The sequence below is a fragment of the Corvus brachyrhynchos genome, unplaced genomic scaffold (assembly GCF_000691975.1).
Source record: "Corvus brachyrhynchos isolate BGI_N302 unplaced genomic scaffold, ASM69197v1 scaffold280, whole genome shotgun sequence".
In the NCBI taxonomy this organism is placed as follows: Eukaryota; Metazoa; Chordata; class Aves; order Passeriformes; family Corvidae; genus Corvus; species Corvus brachyrhynchos.
Window position 1 is genome coordinate 164,297 of NW_008236198.1, and position 20,226 is coordinate 184,522.

The 20,226-nt window shown below is 46.1% G+C and overlaps 1 protein-coding gene across 3 annotated transcripts in view; it reads left to right on the forward strand.

Moving 5' to 3' along the window:
* Positions 1-20,226, forward strand: part of ROR1 (receptor tyrosine kinase like orphan receptor 1) — a 147,026-nt gene that overhangs the window by 112,992 nt on the left and 13,808 nt on the right. Inside the window, exon 1 of one of the 3 annotated variants that reach the window (XM_017740684.1) lies at positions 2,851-2,947. The exons of the other annotated variants lie outside the window; for them this stretch is intronic. Coding sequence (XP_017596173.1) covers positions 2,922-2,947 — 26 coding nt within the window. The 5' untranslated portion in view covers positions 2,851-2,921. Of the gene's footprint in view, positions 1-2,850; positions 2,948-20,226 lie in introns of those variants that run through there. 3 annotated transcript variants of the gene reach the window in all.

Genomic DNA, 20,226 nt, shown 5'->3' on the forward strand with positions numbered 1-20,226 from the left:
GAGCTCTTTGCTGGGATTTCAGCTCTCTTTGGTGGTTGTGGTGTTCTGGGGAGGGAGGTTTCCTGCTGCTGTGGGATTCGGGGGCTGTTGGGCTCTTCAGCAGTTTGGAGATTTAATGAATGAGGTGAGAAAATGGGGATTTTGTGCTGCTCCCACCTAGTTTGGGGTTTCTGAAATTTGTGGGGTTAAACAACACGTCCTTGGTGGTCAGAACCCACGTGAGAGCAGTGTGAGCACAGAAAGCAGAGAGCTGGGCTGGAGTTCCACTGTCTAGAGCGCTCAGGATTGCCTCACTTTTTTAAAACAAAATATATTTGGGAGCCTTTTTTCCCATTTTTCCTTTCTGGCAGGGTTTTGGTGGTTTTTTGCTGCCCTTCAAAAAAAAAAAAAAAAAAAAGACCACAACTTAACCAGCTAAAATACACAGAAAGGATGTGAAAAGGTGAAAAGAAGGAAAAGAAAGGGAAATGTCCTCTTTAGTAGTTGATTTTGTAGCTGTGCCTTATAATTTTGTAACCAAAAAAGATATTTAATCACACTTCAGTTGAATGTTGTGAAATGCAGGAGGGAAATTGCCTCAAATTCTGGTCCTTTGTGTTTGCTGCTCCTTCCATGCAAAGAAAATCCTGGGGATTGGATTGTGTGACTCCCATGTCTTCTCCCTGTGCAAGTTGAAAAATGAATTTGTAGCAATGAAATTAATTTTTCTGCTTTTTTGTGTGAAAACCAAGCCCAGCTGTGTCAGTTTCAAGCTCCAGGGTGAGAGATGAAGCACCTGGTTGACCTCTCTCATCATCCTCCCTCTGGGGAAACACTTTCTTTGGGAATAGTCTGGAAGCTGGGTCATAAAATTCGGAACCTGGGCCTGCTTTTCCCGTGTCTTTATCAGTCAGCCACGAGTGGAAGGTTCTGTTCATTTACAGATTTCCTTTGAGGATGGTGTTTTTAAAAATACCCACTCACTCAGCACTTTTCCTTCCAGAATTTACAGGTGCAGAGCTCTGCCCCGATGTGATGGCAGCAAAACAGATGGGCCACGTGTAAATGGGACGGTGAAACGATGATTTCTTGAAAAGGAGACAGGCAGGGGTAGATAACACAGCAATTCATGTGTGTTGTTCTTGCTGCTTTCCCTAAGGCTCTGTTAGAGCCAAAAGTCTGATTTGAAAATGAGTTTGAGGCAAAGGAAAGCAAAGGCAGCAGTGCTGTCCCTGAGGACACTGGGAACCCGAGGCACTGCTGGGGTGGGGAGCACTGCCTGCCCTGAGCATCCTCCCTTTAACTCTCCTGTGCTGGACAAGGCTCGGCTGTAAAACCCTTGGAACCACATTCCATGATCCTGCCTTACTGCTCTGACCTAGCTGGGAGAAGCTTCTTTTGTTTTCAGAAAAAAAAAACCCCAACAACCCCAAGCCGTGCTCCATAAATAAATCATTCTTTTATCTTTGGGTGCTGCAGATGCAGTGCCAGCTCCAGGCAGCTCAGGGAATGTGGGGAGGGTGTGAATGCCAGTGTCCCACATCCGGATGTGCTCGCAGGAGCCAGCTCCAGGCTCTCCAGCTGGAGCTCTGGAACAGTTTCCAGAACGTGGATGGTGTCAAGGGCACCTCCACAGCAGGCAGGGGTCTGGGAGGGGCAGGGAGGTCAGTGAGCTCTGGCTGGAAAAGGCCACCCTCAGCTGATGTAGCTCCATCTTTTATCCATGGAATCTCTCAATGCAAACGCAGATTGGGTGGATGGGATAACTTTGGGAAGATCAAAGGGAGAGCTTTGGTGGTTAACTCATGTGGCAGAGTGTGTTTGTGCACTGCTCTGCGTGTGTCTGTGTATTGTGCACACAAATGTATCACACATCCCAGAGTCCCAGAAGGGTTTCAGTTGGAAGCGACCTCAAAGATCATCTCATTCCAACCCCTGGCCATGGGCACCTTCCACTAAACCAGGAATTTGCTTCTCAAAATTTCCCAAAACCCCCAATTTTTAACATGATTTTTGAAGTTCCTGTGCTTCACATCCCTTTGAAACTCACTTTTTATCCATCATCCTTGGCAAGGTTGGTTCCTTAAGGTCTTCACCTCAGGTCTGGCTGCAGAGATCAGAACCAGAACAGAATGAGGTCAGAGCTCAGCGGATTCCTGGGGATGAGAGAAGCCTGGGAAAGGGTTCTGTCCCCAATCTTTTTGTTCTTTTTGTCTCATTCTCTATTGTTTCCATTACCTGGAGCCTTGGCTTTGTGCTTGTCCCGAATTTTGCCCACTGCAGGAGAAATCCTGGGCACAAATCACTGAAATTAGAGGTGGTGGAGCAAGAACTTCCACAAGAGCTGTGGTGAGAAAGAAAAGGAAAATGTCAGTTTATGTGGGCTGGTGTAAAAACGAGCTGGAAAAACCCTGCTGGAGTGTAACCCAGTGGGAAGAGTGCAGGAAAATGCTCTGTATTTATTATTAATTTATTGTGTCATGAGCATGTTCAGAAGAGGTTTAACCTGGATGTGTATGGCAGGGACTGGCACTTCCCAAGTGGAATATGAACATCCTGGTGCCAATATTCCTCTGGAACAGTCCTTTTGTTCTTCGTGGAGCCTCTTCTATATATAAATATCCTAAATATGGCATTGTTTTGTTCTTTATTTAACCACTGGGAACGAGGAGAGGGGGAAGAGGAGACGAGAGGGCTGTAACTTTAAGGAGCATCTGATTCACGAAATGAAATGGGGTTTGCAATTCCCAGAAATAGCTTGCAAGGCTTGTGAAACCACAACTCCCCCCTGGATTCTCCCATCCTCTTTTTTCAGTGACTGAGATTTTTATTTATTTATTTATTTATTTGTTTCCTTTCAGCTAAACACATCTGGGTTTTTGAGTAAAACAGATCTTTTGTGCAGTGGCTCTGTGTGCCAGCATGGTTCCTGCAACAAGAAAATGTGTAACCACTGGCCAGCATCCAGGTGAGGCTCGGCCAACTGCGTGTGTGATTGTGGATTTCAAAGAGGAACACAGAGACTTTCCTCTCTTGGCCACAGAAGGTAAAGTTTAGAGAGGAAAAAACGCCAATAAAGAGGCCAGAACAGATTTGCTGCTCCAGCAGCATCCTGAGAGCAATGTCCCTGCACTCTGGGTGCCAGGTTTGACTCCTGGAATCTTGGAATTCCAGCCTGTCCCATGTTTTGTGGCTGTCTCAGAAACTCCCTCCTGCTGTTCAATGATGGAAATATTGAATGAGGACTGGACACAATTCCCAGGCGTTCTGGTGCGGGATCTTTTACAGTCCCGCTGTGTGCTGGTGCAACAGCTCGTTCCTACAGCCTGTGGGATCTGAGACACAAGCCTGAAGTGGGATATTCCGTGCAGAGGCCAATATAAATATATTTGGGGGAAAAAAAGAAACCCCACATGGTGCAAGGTTGGAGCCTGAGTGGCTGATGCTGACACAAACCATGTTACGTCCTGCTGCATGACTTCATCCCAGGGAAAATAATACTCCCTCAGTCTGCCAGGGGCTCAGGCAGGTTATCTGCTGGGAGCATGCCAGGGCTGGAATGGGAATGTTTCCAGGGAGAGCTGGCCTTGTCCTCTCCACTGGGTCTTTGATCTGCTGCACACTTATCTCTTGTGCCTCTGTCTCACCTTTTCCCTGGATTGTTCTGCTCTGGCACTGGGGACAATGAGGTGATTGCTGAGGGGCTGCTGAGGGACCAGGGTTCACAGGTTTTTGGGAGTCAAGTTCTTGGATTTTCCTGAGCAAGCAAAAAGAACTGAAAACCTCTGGGTAAATGTAATACAGAATTTAGGAAGTCACAGTTGTGTCTTGTATGAAATCAATTGGCTACAGAGCCTATTCCAGGGTGTTTTATCGACCTCAGGGTACTTAGGTAGCTAAATATACACCTTATCTGGGAATCCCAGGGTCCTGTGCCTCTTTACCTCCTCTTATCTCCCAGACATGTGGGAAGCTGAGGCACAGTAAGATTTAAGGTGTGTTTGAGGGGCCTGAACTGGAGCTGGTGCAGCTGAAGGGCGTCTGGACACCTGGTCTGGGGGAATCAGCCCAAACTATTGCAGGAGGGGCCTGAAACAAAATAGGGGATGGAATCACAGGGTGGGGTGGGTTGGAAAGGACCTTGAAGTTCATCCATTCCCACCCTGCCACGGGCAGGGACACCTTCCACTGTCCCAGGCTGCTCCCAGCCCCAGTGTCCAACCTGGCCTTGCCCAGCTGCTCTGGGCACCCTGTGCCAGGGCCTCCCCACCCTCCCAGGGAACAATTCCTTCCCAACATCCAGCTGTTCCTGTCTGCTGTGGCCCTGCATCACCCACTGGTTTTCATGTGAGCAGTGCTGCAAACAGCCACGTTCTTTGCCATGAAGCGGCCTGAACTGCATTTTGTTATGCTGTGGCAAGTCTACAGAAAAGAAATTGGCCTGGAGTTTGGTGAAAGATTGAGCTCAGAAAGTGCTTTTGACTTTTAAAAGGGTGTCTGATAAATATTTTTGCAGATTTCAGCTGAAGTGTTCCCTTATCTACGGGCAGTGCAAACAGAAACCCCTCCTGTGCGCACGTGGCACGGGGGAAAGGCCCAGCACAACGCGGAGCCGGAGCTGAATTATCTGAAAACAAATCAATTACAGAGATGTCAATATTTTTTTAAGCAGGGAGGGAGAAGGGAGTGAGGTGCATTTGGACTTGGGGAGCTGGAGCTCCCTGCTGCATTTCTGCAGCACAAAGGGAAGACAGGGTGCTGTTGAAGAGCTGGCTTTGTTTTCCTTCTGTGCGGGAGCACCCATAGCAGCTCCACATGGGAATAAATGTTCAGTGTGGAAGGGACCCTGTGCAATGCTGCAGTCAGTATTTGAGGAGTTTGGGGCTTCTATTTCCACCAGGCTTTCACACACCCAGTTGCACTGTCAGTATTCCCGGGCCTGGCACGTGGGATTTGTGGCCAGATCCCAGAGCCTGAGGGAGCTGAGAGCTGAGGATAAAACTGAAAGAGGCATTTATGCTGTCATTCTATTGCCTTTATTTATATATCAATGACTTTATTTATATTCATATTTATGTGTCCATCAAGACCTTATTGCCCTTTTAAACACTGGATCCAGGAAACTCTCAAATCCCTCACAGGATCCTGGTTATTCATTGGACTCAAGGATTTTTCCCAAGCTTTATAATTCTATGACTCCAAGGGGACTGATAAGTAAAGTACAGATATAGGATAAATTTTCCTTTCTCTAATTGAATATCCCAGTTATCAGTCTTTCCACAGCACTAAAGAAATCCTGGGATGACATAATTTGACCCCGAGTTACAGACTCTGTGCCCACTTTCCTGATTTATTTAAAAAGGAGCAACATGAGGATCATTTTGAAGTTTTTGACAACAGAAAGGCAAAAAATAAATCAGGAAAGGCTGGAAAGTTGCATTACTTCTGCTGATAATTTCCTCCAGGCCGTTGTGTTCATGGAGATATTCTTCAACTGTTGTAAAAAATAATAAATATCATCGAGCCCAGTTGGCAGTCGGGGTCTGACTAATAATAAACCCAGTCTTGCAAGTTAAACCAAACAGTCCAACCTGCCAAATATTGTTCCCATTAATGCCTTAATGTCACCCAGAGGCCTTTTTCCCACTGCTCTCCCTGCAGAAGTTGTCTGGGTAGGAGTTCACCCCCCCAGGACGGGGGACCTGTGTTCCTAAGCTCCACGTTAAGGCTGCAGCTAAGTCTGCTTGGAAACAAACTCTTGGATTCGATTAAACATTCTGAGCTTCCAAACTTTGCTTTTATTCCTTGTTGAAACAAAGCTCAGGCCATCAGGCATTTGTCTCAGAAAATAAAAACTGCACAGCCCCTAACCCAGCAACACTTGAGGGGAGGAAGATGCTGGCTCTGCTTCAGAGCAGAGGCATAATCTGGTTTTCCCATATTTCATGTGGTCATTCCAGGTAACAGCTCTTTTGAAGCCAACCCCAAAATCCCTTATGGAGCTGCTAAAAGCTTGCAGCAGCACTTTGGGCCAAACCACTGGGTTTCTGTGAAGCATTCCAGCGTTCAGGAGGCGAGGTTTGCTCTTTAAGACAGTTTTAATCAAAAAAAAAATCTCATTTAGCTCTAATCAGAAGGACATTTTAAGTGTCTTAGTGGGATTTCTTTGAGCCTGAAGGCTGTGAGGAAAGATCTGATAATATTACAGTAACAATGGATTTCAGTCATCCTGGCCTGGGTCAGGTTTCAGTCCTGGCTGAGCAGAGCCTGGCTTTGTGCTGCTTGGGTTTGGAAGGACTTGGCCTGAATATGTGTCTTGTCCTCAAAGAGGACAAATGAAAAATGATGCTTTAGAGAGTTTCTAATTCATGTGGGATTAGACCTGATTTTTGTTGTAATTCAGACAACACAAGATGTGAAAATTATTGATCTGTTGTTTTATTTGTGTGTAAATCCAACCCAGTTCCTTCTTCAGTGGCCTTTCACTGCAGAGTTGCTAAGACAGAGGTGGGGACTGTTGTTTTGGGGACAAGGATTGTATTTTCTAATGGAAAATTCACCTCAGCCCCAGGCTTTGGGAGCTTTCTATTCTGTTCTGGGGGTTTGCTGGCCTGCCTTAAGCAGTTATAAAACAAAGCACAACAAAAATCTAAAGGATTGGAAAGCAAGGTCCTTGATTTCCCTGCCCACCAGCTTGTGGCGGGATCACAGTCCCTCTGAGGATTCAGTGCTGCAGGAGAACACATGGCTTGAGTTCCTCTGGTCCCCACTGCCTCTACTGCCCTGCATTTTACTCCTGGGAAGGGGTGGGAAGGGCTGTAGGTGGAGGAGGAAAGAAGGGAAATGATTCTCTAACCTGGGTGCTTGTGGTGTAAAATGGTGCCTGGCTGTCATGAGTTCAGTGTAACTGAGTCAGAACACTGGCAAATGAAATGGTGACTTAATGATGATATTCTGAAAGAGGGAATGGGGCATCTCTCACATGGAACAAGTACGTTTCCAAGTCCTTGTTTTATTTCCAACCCTGCAGCATCTGGAGGCTGAATGCTGCTCCAGAACCTTCCTGGGCCGTGGACATGGGTGGGTGTAAGAGTGGAGTAAAGAACTACTCACACTTTTCAGAACCCACTTATAATATCTGAGGTCATCTCCAAGGTGCACGAGGCTCCCCTGTGCCACAAGGCCTTTCATTATGAGGAAAATCCTCTTTAAAGGCCTATAATGTTTCTGTGGTCGCAGTAAAATCTCTCACACAAGCCAGCAATAAAACCTCAGTGGGCAAATCTCAATCTCTGTCTCGTTTTGTTCTTTTACTTCAGTGCCCAGTTGTTGCTGATATTCCTTAAACAGATCCTCTTCTGCTCTTTTGATTTTGTGTTGAGGGGGAACCAAGGGAAGGAGGAGCACTGAGGGATCTGCTGGAGATTCATCAGATCCAAAGCTCAGCTCTGGGCACAGCTTCAAGCAGGTTTTTGGTTTATCTGCCAGCCTTGCTACCAGTGGGCTGGAAAATGAATTAAGATGAAACATTTCAAACATTGCAGTAGTGAAAGCTCCGGTTGCTTGTGGTAGGAGTTATTCAGGAGAACAAAAAGTAGGAATAATGATAATAATTACAGCCTTGAAAGCACAGGGCACTGGGAGGGGGAGAGGCAGCGTCTGTGGCTCTGTGGGATGGATTTGTTTCCTGTCCTCGGCGTTCTTTCACCCACATGAAAAGTCATCTCCCTCTCGATGTAAATCCTTTCTTTCCGTGGGCAGTTTGGGATTCTCCTCCCCTTTCAGACAGACTCAGTGTCAAGCCTTTGCTTTTTGCCTGGTGAGACATCCCAGGCTGGGATCCAGAGCCAAGTGCTGGACCTCAGCTTGTTCCTGGAAATCTCTGTCCCAGCTGGGAGCTGGGCAGCTGCAGAGCTTCCTTCCCTCATAGGATCATGCAATGGTTTGGGTTGGAAGGGACCTTAAAGCTCATCCCATGGGCAGGGACACCTTCCACTGTCCCAGGCTGCTCCAGCCTGGCCTTGGGCACTTCCAGGGATCCAGGGGCAGCCACAGCTCCTCTGGGCACCCTGTGCCAGGGCCTCCCCACCCTCACAGGGAGGAATTCCTGCCCAATATCCCACTAAACCTGTTCTTTTTCCATTTGAACCCATCCCAAGCTTGAGTTAAGGTTTTACTCCAGGCTTCTGCAGCCTTTAGGAGAACCAGTGTTGGGGCAAGTGTTTATTCAGCCTAGTAAGACCACTAAAAGTAGGAATAAATCTGTATTGACCCAGGGGGCTTTCATGACTTCAACAGGGTGTAAAACCTTGGGAATGAATTTTCCTACAAGGATAACATTGCTGTTCAGCCAGCCTGTGTGCAGTCGCTAGTCACTCCCAGTCTGTGTAACTCCATCACAGAGTCCTGCAGTTCGAGGGAGAAGATTATAAGGTGTTACATTATTTATCCTGATAATTAAAACCACTCCTGACATTCCAGCTCTGGCTGTTCAAAGCAATAACCCCGGGCCACCTCAAATACTGTAAAAGGAGTTAATCATCCATTTCTGAGTGTGTCAAGTTTATTGATCTTGTTAACAGGAAAACATGTGTGGTTACCTGGGTGAGGAAGGAAAGCACTTATCATCTGAGCTGGTATTTGGATGCTGTTACTGGTGCCTGAGCCCAGCAAAAATGAATCACAAATGTTACCCTGCCATAGTTCTCCAGCCAAATTTCTTGTGGCGGTGAATTTACTTTAAACAAATCATTTTCTCTCCATCCTGATTTTGCTCCAGATGAATGGGCACATTCTCTTGCCACAGTTCTGCCCAGCAATTAGCACCAAGAGCACTTTGCAAGCCAGTCCCCTTTCAAGGGTCCCAGCTGGTTTAGAGATTGGGAGGGCTTAAAGTGAGAAGAGACCATTGCAGTCCCCACTGCTGTAGAACTTCTTCTGGGTGTGTTACGGCTCAGTTCTGGTGATTTTCAGTTAACTGGGGCACATCCTTGGAAAACAAAAAGTCTCATGTTGATTTTATCTGATTTCATCATGCTCGTGCTGTGTGAGGTCAGAATCCCCCTTTAGGATCCTAAACACACAACCACTGTTCCCTGGACAGCCCAGCTCTTGACTCTGCCACAGTGACCCTGAGAGGTCTCTTTTCCATAAACTCCTGGGAACTGCCCCCAGCTCTGTCACCACCTCAAATCCTGCATTGTTTGGGCTTCATTCCAGCCATTCCACTGGTTTGGCTTGGATGGTGTAAGGCAAACAGGAGTGGAGTGATTTGGGCTTTCCCAGGATGTGTGTGAGTATGGACAGCACAGGATACCTTGCAGAGATCATGGAGAGGTTTCTTCTACAGTTCTGGGATGGAAATTGCCTCAACCTGCCTGTGTTTAAAAGCTTTGGCTTCAGTAATTCCTCTCGAGTGTCTTCTTTAGCTACTTTTGGAACAGAAACTATTTTATTGCATTTAAATGATAAATAAATGTCTTTAACCCTGCGCTATTGGTGACAGCTCCACCATTTCCCTCTTGTGAGAAACAAGTATGAATTACAGCAGAAACTCTTCATCTTGGACTTGAAAGCATCACAAAGCCTCTTTTGCACTGCTGGCAGCTCTGATAGTTTTGGGAATCTCCTTGTCTGACTTCTGGCCTTCATGGTATTTTTTCAGCATTTATTTAAAATTTGGTGGTGTCAGTTTTTCCTCCTCAATGGGTACAAAGCAGCCCAGGCACAAGTATCAAGTGAGGATTTGCCCTTCCAGGAGTATCCCATCTTTTGGAGACTGGGAAGGAGCAAGAGATAATGAGAGAAAATTATTATTCCAGCAATGCTAAATGTGAGGGAAGGATCTGGGGAGTGTTTGCTTTGCACTGGGAGCTGTTTGGGGCATCAGGAGCTGTTTCAGGGTCCGATCTCAGCTGTGTGGGGATAAACTGGAGGAACTCCATGGGTTTCAGCTGTGTATTTTCCATGAATAACATGGATTGTTATTCCATCCTTGGCATTTCAGACAAAACAGGCAATCGTGGTCTTGCCAAAATAAAGTTCCTTGGCTGGATCAAAGGAGCAGCGGGGTAGGAATATCAGAGTTGCCTTTGATTTTCAACTCCAAATGGCTTTGCTGCATGGATGAGGGCTGGGCCTGCCTTTTAAACGATGTTTGGCTTAATCCTCCTTTAATTTTTTATGCAGTTACAAAATACATGTTTTGTGTTACAAGACCACGATAAGAGTGAGTATTGATCTGAGCCAGCATCTCACCTACTCCGAGATAAAACCCAGCTTTTAAATCTGATCCAGCACAACTGCTCGAGTGTGCCAGGACAGATGTTGTTAAAACAAAGTTCTAGAAACAGGTCTGTTATCTTAAATAACATTTTTCTGGTTGGGGAATGCATTAATATCAGACATACCATGCACTGGAGCTTATCAATCCAAATTAATTTCAGATTTGCAGCTGAAATGTTGGTGGCACAGGTAGGAAGTCTGGCAGACTGGATGTTAACAGCACCCTGAATATAATTTGCATCAAAGCACCCCAAATAATCATGTGTAAAATGCCTTACAAATTTGTGATCTGGTCCCAGTGGTACATTAACATAATTCCTTCTAATGCAAACCTCAAGGGGATTCCTATTCTCAGTTGCTGGCACACTGGAATAATAAAACACAACTAAATAAAGCAATTGGGATCGTTTTATGTGTTGGGAAATACCAATAAATTCCATATCCTAAAACTTAGACAAGTCCAGAAAAATTTGTGCATTTTCAGCCACATGAATTTTAAAATGTGCTTGTTATGAGGGGTGAAAAGTGGGTTTTTTTCACCTTGAATACCAATTATTGGCTGTAAAAACGCTGTGAAGGGACAGTGGTTTAGGTGTTTTCTGCAAACTGCAAACAAACAATTTAAATTTGTAGTTTCAAACTGGTTTGCCTTGAAAAATTAGAAGTTTCCAACAAAAAAAAAAAGAGAAAAGGAAAAGAAAGAGAAAAAGGGGTTAGAATTTACTTAATAATTCTTTTAATGCAGCTTTCAGAAAACAGGCAGGAAGGTGTGTTGGAACATATTCACTCTTAACAGGAGGAAAAGGCAGTAACTGCCTGCTTTTTTTCCTAAAAACTGAAGTTTTGGGAGGAATTTGTCCCATTTTTGAGTAGAAAAACGCCATTTTTACACAGTTCTTTCCTCAAAGCATGATTACCAGAATTTAGGGCTGGGCATCCTTCTCAAGGCTGATCAAAATGTGCAAAATTGGACTCTACATTTTGAATATTCCAGCCCTAGCTTCTGAAATAGGAGTGGTTTGGTCCCAGGGTGGTTCTGGAGTGTGGCTGCTTCACTCAGGTCTGTGCAGCCCCCGGAGAGAGGGAAAATGTTTTGAAGGAAAACAAACAGGTTCTCTCCCCGTGCCTTATCCCATTTCCATGAGGGCACGGAGGGACAGCTCTTCATTTCCACTGGAGCAGCTTTTCCCTGTGTTTGTTGTCTTAAGAAGGAGTTTCTTATCTCCAGAAGGATCTTTTCCACAGTCCATTCCCAGTCTGATACCAGTGGTGACGCCCTTTAAAGCCCTGGCAATTCCCAGCTGAGGAATCTGTGTGGCTGGCAGGGGCTGGATTTATGATGGACCTGCAGTTTTTGTGAACTCCCAATGTTTTCACAGTTGTTAGGCTTGACCAACTAATTCAGTGAGAGCAGCTGCTTCGAAAGGGTTTGGATTTAGCCCCAGCCCAAATTTGCTCCTAAACCCGACAATCCCAGACTGCTGGGGAAAGCGCCGTGTTCCCGCCCGGGCCTAACTCCTAGGAAGGTTCTTGAGGAAAACATGCTGCATTTTGTTAAAGGACTCTGGAATTTCACAGAGCCATTGGATTATTTAGGTTGGAAAAGCCCTCTGAGATCGAGTCCAGCCATCCCCAGGACTTCCAAGGCCACCACTGGCCCATGTCCCCCCAAGAGCTGCATCCACAGGGATTTTAAATCCCTCACGGGATGGGGACTCCACCACTGCCCCAATTCCAATGCCTGATCGCCCTTTCCATGAAAAAACTTCCCAATATCCAACCTAAACCTCTGCTGGCACAACTTGAGGCCATTTCCTCTCATCCTGTTCTCTGGGAGCAGAGCCCCACCACCCCCCCCCGGCTGCCCCCTCCTGTCAGGGAGATCTTTTTATCTGTGAAATAAAAAGAGAATTAAACCAGCCAATTTTGGTAAGTTCGAGCTTAGTGTTATTTTTGCAGCAATTGTGGACTCCCTTTATTGATGGGTGCAAATTTGTGGTCGAATAATAGCTGAAACGAGCTAACATTATAGGTATTATTTTTAATTAACTTGTGCTGAGGCATGTGTTTCACTTTTAATTCACGTGTCAGCTTTGTGAAGTCTGTTTCTCATCATGCTTAAGGTTAAAATATTAGGTCACCAGAAGAAAGAACTATTTGAGGCACATAAGACAAATTAAATGTTAGGAGGAAGGAGAGGGGAGGGAGGAGCAGAAATAAAGCTGTGACTCCAGAAAATAAGGGAAAGCAGGAAGGAGTTAGGGAGAGATAAAATGAGCTGCAGAAAGCCTGAAACTCATTTTATGGGGTTCAGTATTATAGGTTTTTCTATCAGGTTGGGAGAGTTCAAAGCTGTATTTGCAGTGGCCTGACACCCAGGAAGGAGTGGGATGTTGCTTTCTGGAAAAACTGCCTCCCAGGCAAAGAAAATCTGCAATAGTTTTATCAGGGAATAAACCTGGTAATTGGTGGAGAATGGGAAGGTTGGATGTTCTTCCATAGGAGAGAAAGAAAAAAAATAAAGCTTAGGATGGAAAAATAGCTTGAAAATAATTTCCCATGTGTTTTATTAATGCCATAAAAAACCACCATTTGCTTCACACTGAATGTTTCCATTTTTGATGTTCTCATGTATAAACGTGTGGTTTTCCCTCAGTATTCCAGAGGAGGTGACAATCCTCTTGCCAAGGTAGGAGTGTGTCACAAGGAGCAAGCAATTCCAAAACTTTCTTTTGCTTGAGCATTCCCAGTCTCAGCCAGGAATAAGCACTTGGGAGAGACAGGAATCACTGCAAAATTTAAAATGTTCCTTTCCCCTTACAAAAAAAAAAAAAAAAAGGACTCCTGACAAAAGAGATTTAATATGAGGCAAACAGAAAAGTGTTCCTTAAAACCTTGTTGTTGTTCCCATCCTCTTCCCACTGGGGTACAAAGCACCCTCGTGGTGCTGTTTCTCAATCCAGTGCTGCTGGGAGGACAGGAAGATATTTGGGAATAAAGCTCTTAATGTGCAGATTGAGCCATTGGAAAGGTGGCTCAACCTTGGCTGCATTTCTTTCATATATATAAATGAATTTATTTTTTAAAATATGTCCCAGAAATTCACTTTCCTGTATGAGGGGGAGGAAATCTGTGAAGATGCACAGTGCCATCCACAATTTATTTAATACCTCAAAGAAACCTGAGCAACCTCTGTACCTTCATGTGACTAAAAAATGGAAAATTCCATCTTTTTGGGGGGTTTTTCCCTGACTAGAGACTGACTCCAATCTCCAGCATGTCCTTAGTGATGGGATTTATCTGTGCATCTCCTGGCAGACACGGAGAGGCAGAAGGATGTGTTGTGCTCCCATTCCTACATGGAAAAACACTGGAAAAACACTTCATGCAGCACCAAGCAAATGTGGAGAGCTTTTCCCTATGGAGAAGAGTCTCCAGGGAATTTCAGCTTCCCAGTCCAACAGGTCCCTGAACACTTTTTGTGCCTGTGAAAGCCATGAGATGTTTGAGGCCAGAGCTCCGTGGGATCTGGGGGCTGGATGGGAATTGTACAGAGCTGGGAATGGGGTTGATGGAGATGCATCCGCCAGGCTGGAATAAACTCAGAGGGCACTCATAGAATGTGTGTTTTAGGAGGGATTTGTCCCGTTTCTGAGTAGAAAACTGCCATTTTTACACAGTTCTTACCTCAAAGCAGGATTTTCAGAATTTGGGGCTGGGCATCCTTCTCAAGTCTAACCAAAATGTGCAAAATTCAGCCCTAAATTCTGAGTATTTCCTCCCAGCTAGGAGGGATTTGAGCAAAAAATACTGAGGGATGTGGCCAAGCTCTTAAAGGAAGTCTCTTCCCTTTGCTTGTCTTGGTGCCCAGTGCCCGGTGTGTAGGACACGGATGTGGATGGGATGTGCTCCAGCCCCATCCATCCCCTCCCAAGGCCCCTCAGACCAACAGCCAGGGGGTCTGGGATCACTCAGGGTAGAGCAGCTGCAGATTTATGGGGTGGAGCTGATGATCCTTCCATCCAAACCTCCTTATCTGGAGCTTGATTCCCGATGAGGGGTGGATAAGGGTGTGTGAGACCCCTGCGGCTCCGGGAGGCGATCCAGCAGGAGGGAGGGGATTTTCTGGGCAGCACAAAGCTCCGAGAGAGGAGGCAGCGTTGAGCACGTGTAATCTTATCCCTCTTGACTGCTCTTCAAAAACATTTCACGTTTTTTCCCCCTCTGCATTTCGAAACTTGGCTGAGCCGACCTTCCAAACGTAACCTTAAAATAGCTCTGTCAAACAAAACATGAGTGCCAGGAGTTTCCTGCCATTCCCATAACTTCAAGCACATGATTTGCAGTTCATCCTGAATAACGATGTCAGAAATCTGCCAGGAAAGAGCCAAACCCTGCTTCCAAGGTTGTTCCCTAACCAGCTGCAGCTGCTGAGCCACCCCAGCCTGCAGGGAATGCCCTTGGGCTTTGCAGGAGTTGTGTTAGCAAAGGGACGCTTCAGGTGTTCGGGAGGAGAAAACCATCTCTGGATCGGAATCGCAGGGCTGATTTATTGATTTTTGATCAATATTTGGCTCCATTTCGTGGCCCTAATGTGGCCCCAGTGCTAGTCTGGGCTCCCTGATGCCCTCCCATTGCTAATCCCTTCAAACCAGCATCCCAAACCCACAGGAATTTTGGATTATTTATCCATATCTGGATTGGAGGCATCATTGAAAGCAGCCATCAGTCTGAATAGTGAGGTAAGAACTAAGAAAAGCAATTCCTTAGGCAGATCTTATTTAATTATTGGTATTTTTTAATCACAGGGTCCTAGAATGGTTTGGGTTGGGGAGGACATTAAAGATAATCTTATTCCAACCCGTGCCATAAGCAGGGACACCTTCCATTATCTTTCATTATTATTATTATTATTATTATTATTATTATTATTAGTATTATTATCCAGAGGTGCTGTGGGACTCTATAAATGTCATTCTGTCAAAGCACAGCATAATGAATTTTTTCCTTTTCTGCCTCTGCTTTCCTAGGGAGCCATTTCAACCCTGGCTGCCCTGTGCCTTTAAAGAGGTGTCAAACAGCAGTAGCTTTTATTCCCCAGAACTTTTCCCTATATTATGCAGTGATGTGGAAGTCTGGGCAGTTCTCTTCTTTTTGCAAAGTGAAATGCAGCCCTCACGTTGCTGAAATATTATCATGAACCAGAGCCAGCGTGTTCCCATTTTCTAAGCAAGGCACAAGGGTTTTGCTCTTTGCGTGCCTTTAAAGGGGTGTCAAACAGCAATAGCTTTTATTCCCCAGAACTTTTCCCTATATTATGCAGTGATGTGGAAGTCTGGGCAGTTCTCTTCTTTTTGCAAAGTGAAATGCAGCCCTCACGTTGCTGAAATATTATCATGAACCAGAGCCAGCGTGTTCCCATTTTCTAAGCAAGGCACAAGGGTTTTGCTCTTTGGAAAGTATGAGAGAATTTTATTCATCTGTTTGTTTTAAGGGAGACCTGCCAAGTCCAAACCCTTTCATTTCATCCCGTGCGAAGCTGGAACACGAGGTGGGAACAAAACAGAATTTATTGAATGATGTACAAATAATTTACCCAGAGAGGGGGCACTGGGTGTGTGCATAGCCATGAAAATAATTAATTGATGCACCTAGTAATTAATGGCAAAGCTTCCCTGAGCGTGTTTCTTCTCTCAGCATCATTATGGACTCAACTCCCCTAAAGCAGCACCCTCCAGAACCCCGGGTTTAGGCTGGAAATTTGGAGGGGTGAGACTCCGGTGTTGAGCAGGAGCCTTTGGATGCAGCTCTGGAGAGGGACAGGAGTGTCCCCAGACCCAGGGTATCCCACTCCTGTCCTGCACTCCTGATTTTTCCTGCAAGAGAAGAGCAGAAAGCACTTGGTTGTCTGAACCAGGCACTGCCTTTTCCCATCAATCCATTTTTTTTCCCACCAATCCATTTTTTTTCCCATCAGGACTCTGCTGTTGGATAGAAAGTATTTGGATAAACAGCTCTGACTGGTTCAGTGCTATGCAAGGAGGTTGTTTTTTTTTAAAGCAAGATAAAATGCCTTTCACTTTGTCAGTGAAAAAAATGTCTGCACAGTCCTCACCCAGAGCCAAAACTCTTCCATCTCCACTTGGTACATCTGGGAGATAATCCAGCATTTATTTGCTTTTGCTCTTCAGTTTGGTTAATTCCCATAAATCAACCTCCTCTGCATTTACACCTTAATCCACGCTGGCTTTTGGGACACTCAAAGCATTTGGGACTTTGTCTTGCCTCGTTCTGTTCTCTCCTTTGGCCATTTCTGCTTAAGATATCCAAATTAGTCCTGTATTTATGATTCTTTCTTGAAAGGTACTCATTCAAATCCTTCTGAAAGCAAAAAGGGGAAGGAAGGAAGAGAGGAAGGGAGAGAGGAAGGAAGGAAGGAAGGGAGGAAGGGAGGAAGGGAGAGAGGAAGGAAGGAAGGAAGGGAAGGAAAGGAAAGGAAGGAAAGGAAAGGGAAGGAAGGAAGGAAAGGAAGGAAAGGAAAGGAAGGAAAGGAAGGGAAGGAAGGAAGGAAAGGGAAGGAAAGGAAGGAAGGAAAGGGAAGGAAGGAAAGGGAAGGAAGGAAAGGAAAGAAAGGAAAGGAAGGAGGGAAAGGGAAGGAAGGAAAGGGAAGGAAGGAAAGGAAGGAAGGAAAGGAAGGAAAGGGAAGGAAGGAAAGGGAAGGAAGGAAGGAAAGGAAGGAAGGAAAGGAAGGAAGGAGGGAGGGAGGGAAAGAAAGAAAGAAAGAAAGAAAGAAAGAAAGAAAGAAAGAAAGAAAGAAAGAAAGAAAGAAAACAAGAAAGAAAAAAAAGAAAGAAAGATCCATGGGGCGTGGTAGAAATGACCACACAATGACACCATGTCTGGAATATGCATTTTTAATATATTGGATTGTAAAAAAAAATCCAGCATGATCTCATGGGTTCAGTTTTTCTGTGAATATAGGAAATACTTCTAAATGAACTCACGTTAGAGCCTGGTTACAAAGCTTTGCTGAACTGAGTTCCTGGGCTCGTTGTTGGCATTTGCTGGAAATGTTGTTTAAATTGGGGCAATTTCTTGTAATTTAGAAAAAGACTGGCAAAGAAAATTCAGGATGTTGGGAAGTTTGACAGAGAACCCTGCAGAGATGGTTTGTGTTTAGGAACCAGTTGCAGAGGAGGTGGTACCACAGAGCCCCTCCAGGCTTAGTGGGAACCAATAAAATAAATACTGCAAGCTGATGGTTGATGTTTCTCTGCTCTGCCTGCTTTGTGTGGGGATGCCCAAAAAGCTGCAGAGGCAGAAATTCTGCCCAGTTCCAGAAAGGTGCTGCACTGGGAAGTGGATCAGCCTCTGGATTCACTGGAGCCTCACGCCAGGAGCAGCTGAGATAAAGAGATGGAATCAGAGAATGGGATCTTAAAGAGATTTGGGCTGGGGACACCCTTCAGAGCTCTTTGTTCCTCGGTTTTCTGTGAACTGTGAGCAGTCAGATGCTCAAAGACACCTGAAGATGGTGTAAATTTAATCCTTGGTGCTATTATTACATCAAGCCAGAGGTATTGTCATGGGGGGAACTGCAGCGAGATCCAAAGGCAATGGGCAAGCTCCAAGATAAACATCCAGGCTGGAAATATTGACAGAGTGAAACAGAAAACAGAGTGGAAACCAAATCTGAAAAGAAACCATCTTAAAGCCCTACGGTGCTGTATCATCTGTTGGTCACTCAAATCCAGCCCTTTGTCTTGTGCAGCTTCACCCAACACTGCCCGGGGCTTTGTGGGGTGCAGGCAGTGCAAGGAGCAGCACTGAGTTGTGGGGCAGCTCCCAGACCCCAAATCCTGTGCTGTGGTGAGGCTGGAATTGTTCCTGCAGGCTGCCATCCCTGTTTTCCACCTGCTGGCTGCTGCTCTCCCCACTTGAGCCAGAATTTGCACAAGGGATTAAGCCCATCCACAATCAGAAACGCCTCCAGGCTTGGACCGACTTCCAGTTCGTTAGGATTTAATCATTAGGATTTAAGCTGGTCTGTAAATGTTAACACATTCATTGCTGGATCAGACCTAATTTACATCCTGCCGGAGCCAGAGGGACCCTTCCTTCGCGGGATCAGGATCAGGAAGCAGATACACATCCAAGAAGGGATGCGGTGATTCCTTACACAGAGCAGGTGAGGGATGCCAAACATGGACTGTGGGAAAGGAATGCGGGCTCAGCCTTGATCCCAAGAAACTGGAACTGTGTTTAAAACCAAAAACTGATAATAGCTGTGTTTAAAGCCGAAAACCGATAGGTGTGTTTAAAACCAAAACCTGATCGCTGTGTTTGAAGCCAAACCTGATAATAGCTGAGCTCAAAGCCAAAGCGCTGCCAGGAGGCAGCAGGAGGTGGGGAATGTGTTTAAGATGCAGGAGCCCTTCATGCTTTCGTGGGTCCCGTGTCAGGCCAGGGCTCTGGATCTGGATGGGTTTGGCTGGAATGTCTGGAAAGCAGAGGGTGATCACCTCGGCAGGCATCTGTTCAGTGGGAAAGGGTCTTGGAGAGCTGTGGCTGCACCCCAAAACCGCTCTGTTGTGGGGAGCAGTGGCTCAGGGAGCTGCTGGTCAAGAGAGGAACCTCCCGGCCCTTCTTTTGTCCCTGTGACCCCCGGAGCAGCTCTGGGAGCAGAGTCCAGGGGACCACGGAGTCTCAGGGTCCTCCTGTCATACCCTGGTGCTCCTGTTCCTTTCATTTGTTTCACCCATCTGCCCCATTACGGAGCTGATTTCCAAAACAATCCTAAGTAGTTCCTGCTCCTTATGAGCTACTAATCTCCCGTTTTCCCTGTGTGAATTCCGCTGGATGCAGCCCCAGGGCAGAGCTGGTGGCATCCTGGCCCTTCCTCTTTACTCTAATCTTCCCCTCCTGAGATTATCTGCACAATCCTGCTCCTCAGGGCATTCCCAGCCAGGTGAGCTGGTGTCCCTGCTCACTCCCAGTCCTTGCTCCGCGTCCTTCCCTTCAAAGGGGAGCCTTTCTAGAGTGAAATTCCATAATAAATTTAGCCTGGAGCAAAGGAGCTCAGGGGGGACCTTGTGGCTCTGCACAAGTCCCTGACAGGAGGGGGCAGCCGGGGGGGTCGGGCTCTGCTCGCAGGGAACAGGGACAGGAGGAGAGGGAACGGCCTCAGGCTGGGCTGGGGAGGCTCAGGGTGGATATTGGGAAATCTGCTTTACAGAAAAGGTGCTCAGACACTGGCACAGTGCTGAGTCCCCATCCCTGAAGGGATTTAAAATCCCTGTGGATGTGGCTCTTGGGGACATAGGGCAGTGGTGGCCTTGGCAATGCTGGGGAATGGTTGGACTCGACCTTAGCGGGCTTTTCCAACCTTAAAGGATTTTATGATGCTATAATTATATAAAAATTATAAATGATTAATTAATGATATCCTATCTGAGCATTTAGTGATGAGGAGATGAACTGAACCCCAGAGCCTGCAGTCGCTGTTGGGTTTTTTCAGCTCAGGTTTCAGCTTTTCTGTTCAAGAACCAACAGAATAAAAATATTTTCACCAGAGCTGGTTCCATGCAGGAACCCAAGGATGTGGTTGAGTGTCCCTGCTTGCATCTCAGGGTTTCTTTGTCGGCTGAACACCTGAGGCACCTCAACCTTCCCTCGGGCTGTTGTTAATGAAGGGTTTAATTGGCAGTTCAAGGCCGTGCTTTTGCAACCCAGCTTCCAGTGTGCTTGGGAACATCTTGGAACCATCATCCAGTGAAACCTGGACCCTTTCCCACTGATTTCCCCATGGTGGGATGTCCATGGAGGAGGTTTCCATCTCTCCCACCCCTCTTTCCCACCCCTTCGTCTTCACACTCATAAATTATGCGCTTAATCCCTGGGGATTGGCTTCTCCCCGTGAACGCTGCGTGAATCCCGGGACGCTGCTCTGGTAGCCCGGCAGTG